Below are 12,196 nucleotides of genomic sequence, written 5' to 3'. Positions count from 1 at the left end.
TAGGGTAGGTAGGGGTAGGTAGGGTTAGTGTAGGGTAGGTAGGGTTAGTGTAGGGGTAGGTAGGATTAGTGTAGAGTAGGTAGGGTTAGTGTAGGGGTAGGTAGGATTAGTGTAGAGTAGGTAGGGTTAGTGTAGGGGTAGGTAGGGTTAGTGTAGGGGTAGGTAGGGTTAGTGTAGAGTAGGTCGGGTTAGTTTATTGGTATGTCGGGTTAGTGTAGGGGTAGAAAGAGTTAGTGTAAGGGTATGTATGGTTGGGGGAGGGGTAGGTAGGGTTATTGTAAGGGTAGATAGGGTTAGTGTAGTGTAGGTAGGGTTAGTGAGGGTAGGGTAGGGTTAGTGTAGGGTTATGTAGGGTTAGTGTAGGGTTATGTAGGGTTAGTGTAGGGTAGGTAGGGTTAGTGTAGGGTTATGTAGGGTAGGTAGGAGGTAGTTTGGGGAGTCAATAGGTTGTATATAGTGTCACGCTCTGACTGAGAGCTGTTTTTTCTCTGGTTAGTTAGGTCAGGGTGTGATATGGGTGGGCAGTCTATGTTTTTTGTTTCTGTTTTGTTCTTGTTTTTCTATTTCTAGGTTGAGTTTTGGATGATCTCCAATTAGAGGCAGCTGGTTCGTGTTCTCTCTAATTGGAGATCATATTTAAGTTGGGGTTTGTCTATGGGGTTTTGTGGGTAGTTGTTTTCCATTTTGTGACTATCACCTGACGGAACTTTTGGCTGTCGTTTTGTTGTTTTTGTTAAGTATTATCATTAAAGTAAATATGAGCACTCTACACGCCGCGCCTTGGACCCCTTTATACGACCCACGTTACAGAACTACCCACCATGATTGGATCAAGCGGCTTGCCCAGGCAGAAATGGACACCTGGTCACATGAGGAGTGGATGGAAAGGAGAAACTGGACTTGGGGGCAAGTGATAGAGAGATATCGGAGCCTACCGGGGAAGAACGGGAGGAACCCCAAAACGTTTTTTTGGGGGGGGCACACGGAGAGTTTGGCTGGGCCAGGACTGAGACCTGAGCCAACTCTCTGTGCTTATTGTGGTGAGCATGTGCCTGCCTCCCGCGCTCTCTCTCCAGTGCGCCTCCGTAGCCAAGTACGTCCTGTGTCTGCTCATCGCGCTCTCCCTCCAGTGCGCCTCCATAATCCAGTACGTCCTGTGCCTGCTCCTCGCACTCTCCCTCCAGTTCGCCTCCGTAGCCCAGTAAGGCCGGTGCCTGCTTTTGAGCACTCGGTCCTCAGTGCGTCTTCCTAGTCCGGTGAGACCTGTTTCAGCTCCACGATCTAAGCCTCCAGTGATAAGCGATGGTCTGAAGCCTATAGAGATGACCCATGGCACGAAGCCTCCAGTGATGATCCATAGCCCGGAGCCTGTAGGGATGTTCCATGGCACGAAGCCTCGAGAGGTAATCCATGGCCCGGAGCCTGTAGAAATAATCCTTCGCAAAAAGCCTGAAGGGATTATAAATGGTCCAGAGCCTGTAGGGATAAACCCTGGCACGAAGCCTGTAGGAATAATCCATGGCCCGGCACCTGTAGAGATCATCCATGGTATGAAGCCTCCGGTGATGATCCATGGCGCGGAACCTGTAGAGATTATCCATGGCATGGAGCCAGCAGCAGCGGTCACTAGTCCGGAACCGATAATGACGCTTCCCAGTCCGGAGCCTCCGGCGACGCTCCTCCGTCCGGAGCCTCCAGTGACGCTCACCAGTACAGAGCCTCCAGTGACGCTCACCAGTACGGACCCTCCAGCGATGCTCCCCAGTCCGGAGCCTCCAGCGACGCTCCTCAGTCTGGAGCCTCCAGCGATGCTCCTCAGTCCGGAGCCTCCAGCAAAAGTATGGGAGTGGTGTCGGTGGACCGTTCCTCGGTGTCGTGGAGACAGTGCGTCGGCCTTGATGTTCCGGGAACCTGGTATGTACGAGATAGTGAACTGGAATCTCGTGAAAAACACAGCCCACCTGGCTTGACGAGGGTTCAGTCTCCTCGCCGCCTGGATGTACTCCAGATTACGGTGATCAGTCCAGATGAAAAAAGGGTGTCGCGCCCCCTCAAGCCAATGTCTCCACACCTTCAGGGCCCTTACCACAGCCAGCAACTCCCTGTCCCCCACATCATAGTTACGCTCCGCCGGACTCAGCTTCTTAGAAACGAAAGCACAGGGGCGAAGCTTCGGGGGCGAGCCCGAGCGCTATGACAGCACGGCTCCAACCCCAGCCTCGGACGCATCCACCTCCACTATGAATGGCAAAGAGGGGTCCGGATGCGCCAGCACTGGAGCATCGGTAAACAGAGTTTTCAGCCGACAAAAGGCTCTGTCCGCCTCCGCCGACCACCGCAGCCGCACCGGCCCCGCCTTCATCAGTGAGGTAATGGGAGCCGCCACCTGCCCAAAGCCCCGGATAAACGTCCGGTAGTAATTGGCAAACCCTAAGAACCGATGCACCTCCTTAACCATGGTCGGAGTCGGCCAATTACGCACGGCCGAAATGCGGTAACATTCCATCACCACCCAGGATGTGGAAATGTGATACCCCAGAAAAGAGACGGCTTGTTTGGAGAACTCACATTTCTCGGCTTTGACGTACAGGTCATGCTCCAACAGTCGCGTGTGGCGGAGTAGATCAGAATGTCATCGATGTACACCACCACACCCTGACCGAGCAGGTCCCGGAGAATCTCGTCCACAATGGATTGGAAGACGGCTGGAGCATTCTTCAACCCATATGGCATGACGAGGTACTCATAATGGCCAGATGTGGTACTAAATGCGGTTTTCCACTCGTCCCCATCTCGGATACGCACCAAATTGTACACGCTCCTGAGATCCAGTTTTGTGAAGAAGCGTGCCCCGTGAAATGACTCCACCGCCGCAGTGATGAGAGGTAGCGGGTAACTGAAGCCCACCGTGATGGAATTTAGACCTCTATAGTCAATGCACAGGCGCAAACCTCCCTCCTTCTTCACAAAAAAGTAGCTCGAGGAGACAGGTGATTTGGATGGCCGAATGTATCCCTGCCTCAAGGACTCAGTGACGTATATTTCCATAGCCACTGTCTCTTCCTGAGACAGGGGATACACGTGACTCCTGGGAAGTGCAGCGTTAACCTGGAGGTTTATCGCACAATCTCCTCGTCGATGAGGTGGTAATTGAGTCGCCTTCGTTTTACTGAAGGCGATAGCCAAATCAGCATACTCTGAGGGAATGTGCACGGTAGAGACTTGGTCTGGACTCTCCAACGTAGTCGCACCGATGGAAACCCCTATACATCTGCCCGAGCACTCCTTCAACCACCCCTTAAAAGCCCTCTGTTTCCACGAAATCTTAGGATTGTGATTGGCCAGCCGGGGAATCCCCAGTACCACCTGAAACGCCGGGGAATCAATGAGGAAGAGGCTATAGTCAATATGTAGCTATTTCAGTCTGTATCTCACATCACAGAATAACATTTCTGAGAGCAGCTAGAACAATTGGAACCTTTATGGAACCTTCTTTACTAAGAGAATAAGGACTGGAGACATGAAGAACCAATGAAGAGACCAGGAAGAAATGATACTATTATAGAACAGGTGATGAATATAGTTAAATGTTACTATTATAGAACAGGTGATGAATATAGATAAATGTTACTATTATAGAACAGGTGATGAATATAGATAAATGTACTCACCTCCACCTTGTCCGAGGCTACAGTATACCAGTGTACTCAACAGCACTGAAACACACAGAGAGAACTATCACTATGGTACATGATGTAAACACTGAAACACACAGAGAGAACTATCACTATGGTACATGATGTAAACACTGAGACACACAGAGAGAACTTTCACTATGGTACATGATATAAACACTGAAACACACAGAGAGAACTATCACTATGGTACATGGTGTAAACACTGAAACACACAGAGAGAACTATCACTATGGTACATGATGTAAACACTGGGCTGTACCACAGATATTAATTTCCTTAATAGTATAGTGACACATTTGTGCGTCAATCTAATTAACATAATACAAACATCCCCAACAAAATCATTCTGTTTAAGAGGTATCTATTTTTTTGCTTTCACTCCAACACATCCCCTACGATGGCCTTACTCATCTGCTGTAGAAAGTGTGTTTTGCTCTACGACCCCCACAAGTGTCACAGGACTCATCTGAAGGTAACCCATACAAATGAATGGAAGTATGGAGATATATATAGATATTAAACCTTCATCTGAAGGTAATCCATACAAATGAATGGTAGTATGGGGTCTGATACCATGGAGACAGCTAGTCTAACTGGGGTCTGATACCATGGAGACAGCTAGTCTAACTGTGGTCTGATACCATGGAGACAGCTAGTCTAACCTGTTAGGGCTAGGGGGCAGTATTGACACGGCTGGATAAAAAACGTACCCGATTTAATCTGGTTACTACTCCTGCCCAGAAACTAGAATATGCATATAATTATTGCCTTTGGATAGAAAACACCCTAAAGTTTCTAAAACTGTTTGAATGGTGTCTGTGAGTATAACAGAACTCATATGGCAGGCCAAAACCTGAGAAGATTCCATGCAGGAAGTGGCCTGTCTGACAATTTCTTGCCCTTCTTGATTATCTCTATCCATTACAGAGGATCTCTGCTGTTACGTGACACTTCCTACGGCTCCCATGGACTCTCAGAAGGCGGCAAAAAGCTGAATCGTGGCTTTGCAGGCTCTGGTTGAAAAAAGTAGCGCGTTTGGGTAGTGGCTGGTCACAGTACTGTGAGACTCAGGCGCGTGCCCGCGTCAACAGAATGCTTTGTTTTCTTTTGTCTGTTTACCTAAACGCAGATTCCCGGTCGGAATATTATCGCTTTTTTACGAGAAAAATGGCATAAAAATGGATTTTAAACAGCGGTTGACATGCTTCGAAGTACGGTAATGGAATATTTAGAATTTTTTTGTCACGAATTGCGCCATGCTCGTGACCCTGATTTACACTTTGGATAGTGTCTTGAACGCACGAACAAAACGCCGCTGTTTGGATATAACGATGGATTATTTTGGACCAAACCAACATTTGTTATTGAAGTAGCAGTCCTGGGAGTGCATTCTGACGAAGAACATCAAAGGTAATCAAACTTTTGTAATAGTAAATCGGAGTTTGGTCAGGGCTAAACTTGGTCGGTGTCTAAATGGCTAGCCGTGATGGCTGGGCTATGTACTCAGAATATTGCAAAATGTGCTTTCACCGAAAAGCAATTTTAAAATCGGATACCTCGATTGCACAAAGGAGTTCTGTATCTATAATTCTTAAAATAATTGTTGTGCTTTTTGTGAACGTTTATCGTGAGTAATTTAGTAAATTCACCGGAGGTTTGCGGGGGGTATGCTAGTTCTGAACATCACATGCTAAGTAAAAAGCTGGTTTTTGATATAAATATGAACTTGATTGAACAAAACATGCATGTATTGTATAACATAATGTCCTAGGTGTGTCATCTGATGAAGATCATCAAAGGTTAGTGCTGCATTTAGCTGTCTTCTGGGGTTTTGTGACATTATATGCTAGCTTGAAAAATGGGTGTCTGATTATTTCTGGCTGGGTACTCTGCTGACATAATCTAATGTTTTGCTTTCGTTGTAAAGCCTTTTTGAAATCGGACAGTGTGGTTAGATTAACGAGAGTCTTGTCTTTAAAATGGTGTAAAATAGTCATATGTTTGAGAAATTGAAGTAATAGCATTTCTAAGGTATTTGAAAATCGCGCCACGGGATTACACTGGCTGTTGCGTAGGTGGGACGATTTCGTCCCGCCTAGCCCAGAGAGGCTAACTGGGGTCTGATACCATGGAGACAGCTAGTCTAACACCATGGAGACAGCTAGTCTAACACCATGGAGACAGCTATTCTAACTGGGGTCTGATACCATCGAGACAGCTAGTCTTACCGGGGTCTGATACCATGGAGACAGCTAGTCTAACTGGGGTCTGATACCATCGAGACAGCTAGTCTAACTGCGGTCTGATACCATGGAGACAGCTAGTCTAACTGGGGTCTGATACCACGGAGACAGCTAGTCTAACTGGGGTCTGATACCATGGAGACAGCTAGTCTAACTGGGGTCTGATACCATCGAGACAGCTAGTCTAACTGCGGTCTGATACCATGGAGACAGCTAGTCTAACTGGGGTCTGATACCACGGAGACAGCTAGTCTAACTGGGGTCTGATACCATGGAGACAGCTAGTCTTACTGGGGTCTGATACCATCTAGACAGCTAGTCTAACTGGGGTCTGATACCATCTAGACAGCTAGTCTTACTGGGGTCTGATACCATGGAGACAGCTAGTCTAACTGGGGTCTGATACCATCTAGACAGCTAGTCTTACTGGGGTCTGATACCATGGAGACAGCTAGTCTTACTGGGGTCTGATACCATGGCAACAGCTAGTCTTACTGGGGTCTGATGCCATGGAGACAGCTAATCTAACTGGGGTCTGATGCCATGGAGACAGCTACTCTTACTGGGGTCCGACATATAATGAAAATACATTACAGACAGAAGACTTTACAATTTACTTACACTTAAATACCAGGTTTGCTGTTCACCTGCGCTAAAAAGATGGGAGTTCCATGCCGGGGCGGCAGCGTAGCCTAGTGGTTAGCGCGTTGGATTTGTAACCTGAAAGGTTTTAAGTTCAAATCCCCCAGCTGACAAGGTACAAATCTGGAAGCCAATTCTAGATTTAACTTTGGATTGGAGATGTTTGATGTGAGTCTGGAAGGAGAGTTTACAGTCTAACCAGACACCTAGGTATTTGTAGTTGTCCACATATTCTAAGTCAGAACCATCCAGAGTAGTGATGCTGGACGGGCGGGCAGGTGCAGGCAGCGATCGGTTGAAGAGCATGCATTTAGTTTTACTAAATAGTTTTACTACTACATTAAGCATCTCCAATCCAAATCTAGAATAGGCTTCCTATTTCGCAACAAAGCATCCTTCACTCAAATTGCAAAAATCACTGAAGTATGGCCTATTTATTGCCTTACCATACATGAAGGGCACTTTTCGGCATTTGCTGTATGATCGATGAGAATCTCCATATTGCAAATGTACGGACCCTTACTAGATGTCCGTGACTGGTTTTTAAAATTTGCCGATGGCGTCGGGCCGTGTACCAGGGCAAGATCTTCCGGGAAGTCATCAAATAAAGTCTCACGAACATTCGGTTTCCGTTTTATAAAATGTTAAAATTTTGTCCCGGTAAATTCCACCAGATGGCGAATGGAATCTTATTGCAAATATACAAATATCACCAATCACGACATGGCAATTTCTCCTAAATGGAAAAGACTTCACAGACGAAACTTGGTGAGCGTAGGTTTGGCCTAATGGGTTGTTAGCCCAGAAACAAGATGGCGTCGATGCTTTTTGAGTTAAGACCATTTCTCTGGGATGAAAGGTCAAAAACGAAAATAGAGCGCTAATTTGACCACTTCACGTCAAAGTACATGAACCTACGGTGTCAGGAAAAAAAGAACTAGCCATTTATTTATCGTAAATTACGAGAAATAGTACAATGTACAATTGGTGATGCTCAAAGAAATTTTATTTTTTCAAAAAAGTTACAGATCCAGTTGCAGCATGTTCAGACGAATCCGTTAAGGTGGGTTTCGGAGCTCTGTGAGATTTCTGTGATTTTCTGTGATTTTCTGTGATTTTCTGAAATCACACACATTCAACCCTCTGTAAATCAGTCAGTTCTTAACATAAAGATTTAAAACTCATAATTCTGTAAGAACCTACCCCATGGAGGATATGTGTTCACTTTCAGCTTCCTGTGTCAACCGGAAGTGCCTTAAATTGGGGTCATTCTGGCTGTTTCGAAGGGTTAAAAAGGTCAGATCTTTTCAAAACTTCATATGTGTGATTAGGCAACCCTCATGAACTGCAAATCAGTCATTTCTCCCAACAGATGTCAAAGAAAAGCTCTCTCTCTCACACACACACACACACACACACACACACACACACACACACACACACACACACACACACACACACACACACACACACACACACACACACACGAACACAGCAAGGATGGAGTGACAGAGTGCGGTACTTAAAGACACACAGAGCCTGCAATGGCATTACCATTATCTCTAGGCTGTGCCGAGTTCAACGAGACGCCCCGCTTGACCGTAGCTCGCTCTGAGCGCAGCGACGGTGAAAAAAGTAGCCTGCAATGGCATCACCATAATATCTAGGCCGTGCCGAGTTCAACGAGATGCCCCGCTTGACCGTAGCTCGCTCTGAGCACAGCGACCGTGAAAAAAAGTAGGCCCAAAATGAAGCCTGGCCCTAAATTTTAGGTGATTTTGGGTGACAGCGGGAGAACCGTTAGGGTTAGAAGCACAATTCAACCTCAGGAACGTTCCTGAGGTCCTCCCGATCTGTGCAAGCCTAACCTTGACCTTGACCGTGTGGCATTAACCTGTTGGGGATAGGGGGCAGTATTTGCACGGCCGGATAAAAAACGTACCCGATTTAATCTGGTTACTACTCCTGCCCAGTAACTAGAATATGCATATAATTATTGGCTTTGGATAGAAAACACCCTCAAGTTTCTATAACTGTTTGAATGATGTCTGTGAGTATAACAGAACTCATATGGCAGGCCAAAACCTTGAGAAGATTTCATGCAGGAAGTACTGCCCCCTATCCTAAACAGGTTAAATTGGGGTCATAGGGGCTGTTTCGAAGGGTTAAAAAGGTAACATCTTTTCAAAACTTCATGTGTGTGACACTCCTAGGACATTATGTTATACAATACATGCATGTTTTGTTCAATGAAGTTCATATTTATATCAAAAACCAGCTTTTTACATTAGCATGTGCTGTTCAGAACTAGCATACACACCAAAAACTTCCGATGAATTTACTAAATTACTCTTGATAAACGTTTACAAAATACATAACAATTATTTTAAGAATTATAGATACAGATCTCCTTTATGCAATCGCGGTGTCAGATTTTAAAATAGCTTTTCGGCAAAAGCACATTTCGCAATATTCTGAGTAGATAGCTCGCTATCACGGGCTGGCTAATTTGACACCCACCAAGTTTGGCGTTCACTAAATCAGAATTACTATAAGAAAAATTGGATTACCTTTGCTGTTCTTCGTCAGAATGCACTCCCAGGACTTCTACTTCAACAACAAATGTTGTTCTGGTTCAAAATAATCCATAGTTATGTTCAAATATCCTCCGTTTTGTTCGTGCGTTCAGGTCACTATTCGAACGGTGACGTGCGGGCGCGTATCGTGACAAAACATTTCAAAATGTTCCTTTACCTTACTTAGAAGCAAACGCTGTTTAAAATCAATTTCCTCATAAAATAGCGATAATATTCAAACCGGACGATGTTGTTTTCATTCAAACAGGTGAAGAAAAACATGGAGTACTGTCGTGCGCGTGCATCTCCAGGCTCTGAGCCACTAGGCTGTCCACTCACAAACAGAGCTGCTGAACCCTGCCCAGAGACTGCAGAGATCTCAGTCCACTTTCTGGCACCTTCAGAGAGCCTATGGAAGCCTTAGAAATTGTCACGTTACAGCAGAGATACTGTATTTTCGATAGAGATAACCTTAAAGGACCAGAAATGGTCAGACAGGGCACTTCCTGTATGGAATCTTCTCAGGTTTTGGCCTGCCATATGAGTTCTGTTATACTCACAGACACCATTCAAACAGTTTCAGAAACTTTAGAGGCTTTTTATCCAAATCTACTAATTATATGCATATTCTAGTTTCTGGGCAAGAATAGTGACCAGATTAATAAGGGCACGTTTTTTCCACCCGGCCGTGAAAATACTGCCCCCTATCCATATCAGGTTAAAGCTAGTGAAGGAGATAAGTTTTTCCAGTTTTAGAGATTTTTGTAGTTCGTTCCAATCATTGTCAGCAGAGAACTGGAAGGAGAGGCGGCCAAAGGAGGAATTGGCTTTGGGGGTGACCAGAGAGATATACCTGCTGGAGCGCGTGCTAGTGATCGGTTGAAGAGCATGCATTTAGTTTTACTTGTATTTAGGAGCAGTTGGAGACCACGGAAGGAGAGTTGTATGGCATTGAAGCTCGTCTGGAGGGTAGTTAGCACAGTGTCCAAAGAAGGGCCAGACGTATACAGAATGGTGTCGTCTGCGTAGAGGTGGATCAGAGACTCACCAGCAGCAAGAGCGGCATCGTTGATGTATACAGAGAAAAGAGTCGGCCCGAGAATTGAACCCTGTGGCACCCCCATAGAGACTGCCAGAGGTCCGGACAACAGGCCCTCCGATTTGACACACTGAACTCTATCAGAGAAGTAGTTGGTGAACCAGGCGAGGCAGTCATTTGAGAAACCAAGGCTGTTGAGTCTGCCGATGAGGATGTGGTGATTGACAGAGTCGAAAGCTTTGGCCAGGTCAATGAAAACAGCAGCACAGTATTGTTTCTTATCGATGGCGGTTAAGATATCGTTTATGACCTTGAGCGTGGCTGAGGTGTTAAACTATACAGATATTACACCATACAGATATTAAACCACACAGATATTAAACTATACAGATATTAAACCATATAGATATTAAACTATATAGATATTAAACTATACAGATATTAAACCAGATAATCACAGAGTATAAGACAGATGTGCTCCATCTCACCTGCCGCGACACACAGACAAAGAGAGAGAGAGAGAGAGAGAGAGAGAGAGAGAGAGAGAGAGAGAGAGAGAGAGAGGGGGAGAGAGAGAGAGAGACAGAGAGAGAGAGAGAGAGAGAGAGAGAGAGAGAGAGAGAGACAGAGAGAGAGAGTACTTACAGAGCTGCCAGCAGAGTGGTGTCAGTTCTCTCATGTCTTGATGCTGAGTGAGACTCTGTAATCTCCAGTTATAGACTTATAGACCCTCCTCCTCCTCCTTCCTGTTCTGACACACTGAGACCCTGACCCCCCTAGAGGAGGAAACAGTAGACTACTAACAGAGTAGCCAGCAGAGTGGTGTGAGTTCTGAGTGAGACTGATCTCCAGTTATAGACAGTACTCCTCCTCCTTCCTGTTCTGACCACACACTAGGCCCTGCAGATGACGTGATGAAACCGAGGAAGAGAGACTAGATTATTTTGTCTATACTTCCTCTACCGCTGTATATTTCTTCATTGCCACTTCTCCCACCTCTGGGTCATGTCCGTTAAACTGTGTTATTCTGAGAGGATTGACCTCAAAACCCCTACTATCAGTCACTACTGTATATCTGAGAGGATTGACCTCTAACCCCTACTATCAGTCACTACTGTAGATCTGAGAGGATTGACCTCTAACCCCTACTATCAGTCACTACTGTAGATCTGAGAGGATTGACCCCTAACCCCTACTATCAGCCACTATTATAGGGAGGAGGAGCTAAAGGCTTGAGAGTCTAGGGAGTAGGGTCTAGAGAGTAGGGTCTAGGGAGTAGGGTCTAGGGAGTAGGGTCTAGGGAGTAGGGTCTAGGGAGTAGGGTCTAGGGAGTAGGGTGTAGGGGTTAGGGTCTAGGGAGTAGGGTCTAGGGAGTAGGGTCTAGGGAGTAGGGTCTAGGGAGTAGGGTGTAGGGGTTAGGGTCTAGGGAGTAGGGTGTAGGGGTTAGGGTCTAGGGAGTAGGGTCTAGGGAGTAGGGTCTAGGGAGTAGGGTCTAGGGAGTAGGGTGTAGGGGTTAGGGGCTAGGGAGTAGGGTCTAGGGAGTAGGGTCTAGGGAGTAGGGTCTAGGGAGTAGGGTCTATGGAGTAGGGTCTAGGGAGTAGGGTCTAGGGGTTAGGGTCTAGGGAGTAGGGGCTAGGGAGTAGGGTCTAGGGAGTAGGGTCTAGGGAGTAGGGTCTAGGGAGTAGGGTCTATGGAGTAGGGTGTAGGGGTTAGGGGATAGGGAGTAGGGTCTAGGGAGTAGGGTCTAGGGTGTAGGGTCTAGGGAGTAGAGGCTAGGGAGTAGGGTCTAGGGAGTAGGGTCTAGGGAGTAGGGTGTAGGGAGTAGGGTCTAGGGAGTAGGGTCTAGGGAGTAGGGTCTAGGGAGTAGGGTCTAGGGAGTAGGGTGTAGGGGTTAGGGGCTAGGGAGTAGGGTCTAGGGAGTAGGGTCTAGGGAGTAGGGTCTAGGGAGTAGGGTCTAGGGAGTAGGGTCTAGGGGCTAGGGAGTAGGGTCTAGGGAGT

General features: G+C 46.4%; 1 protein-coding gene across 1 annotated transcript in view; it reads right to left on the bottom strand.

The window, feature by feature from the left end:
• The window catches only part of LOC123724039 (low affinity immunoglobulin gamma Fc region receptor III-A), a 28,677-nt gene extending 17,649 nt beyond the window's left edge, over window positions 1–11,028 (bottom strand). The window contains exons 1-2 of the mRNA XM_082971747.1: window positions 10,844–11,028; window positions 3,672–3,716 (exon numbers count right to left, since the gene is read on the bottom strand). Of these exons, the coding sequence (XP_082827873.1) occupies window positions 3,672–3,716; window positions 10,844–10,877 (79 nt within the window). The 5' untranslated portion in view covers window positions 10,878–11,028. The remainder of the gene's footprint in view (window positions 1–3,671; window positions 3,717–10,843) is intronic.
• Window positions 11,029–12,196: the final 1,168 nt, after the last annotated feature.

Source organism: Salmo salar, unplaced genomic scaffold (genome assembly GCF_965601325.2).
Source record: "Salmo salar unplaced genomic scaffold, fSalSal1 ptg000412l, whole genome shotgun sequence".
Lineage (NCBI taxonomy): Eukaryota > Metazoa > Chordata > Actinopteri > Salmoniformes > Salmonidae > Salmo > Salmo salar.
This window is presented reverse-complemented; position numbering and strand designations above follow the sequence as displayed.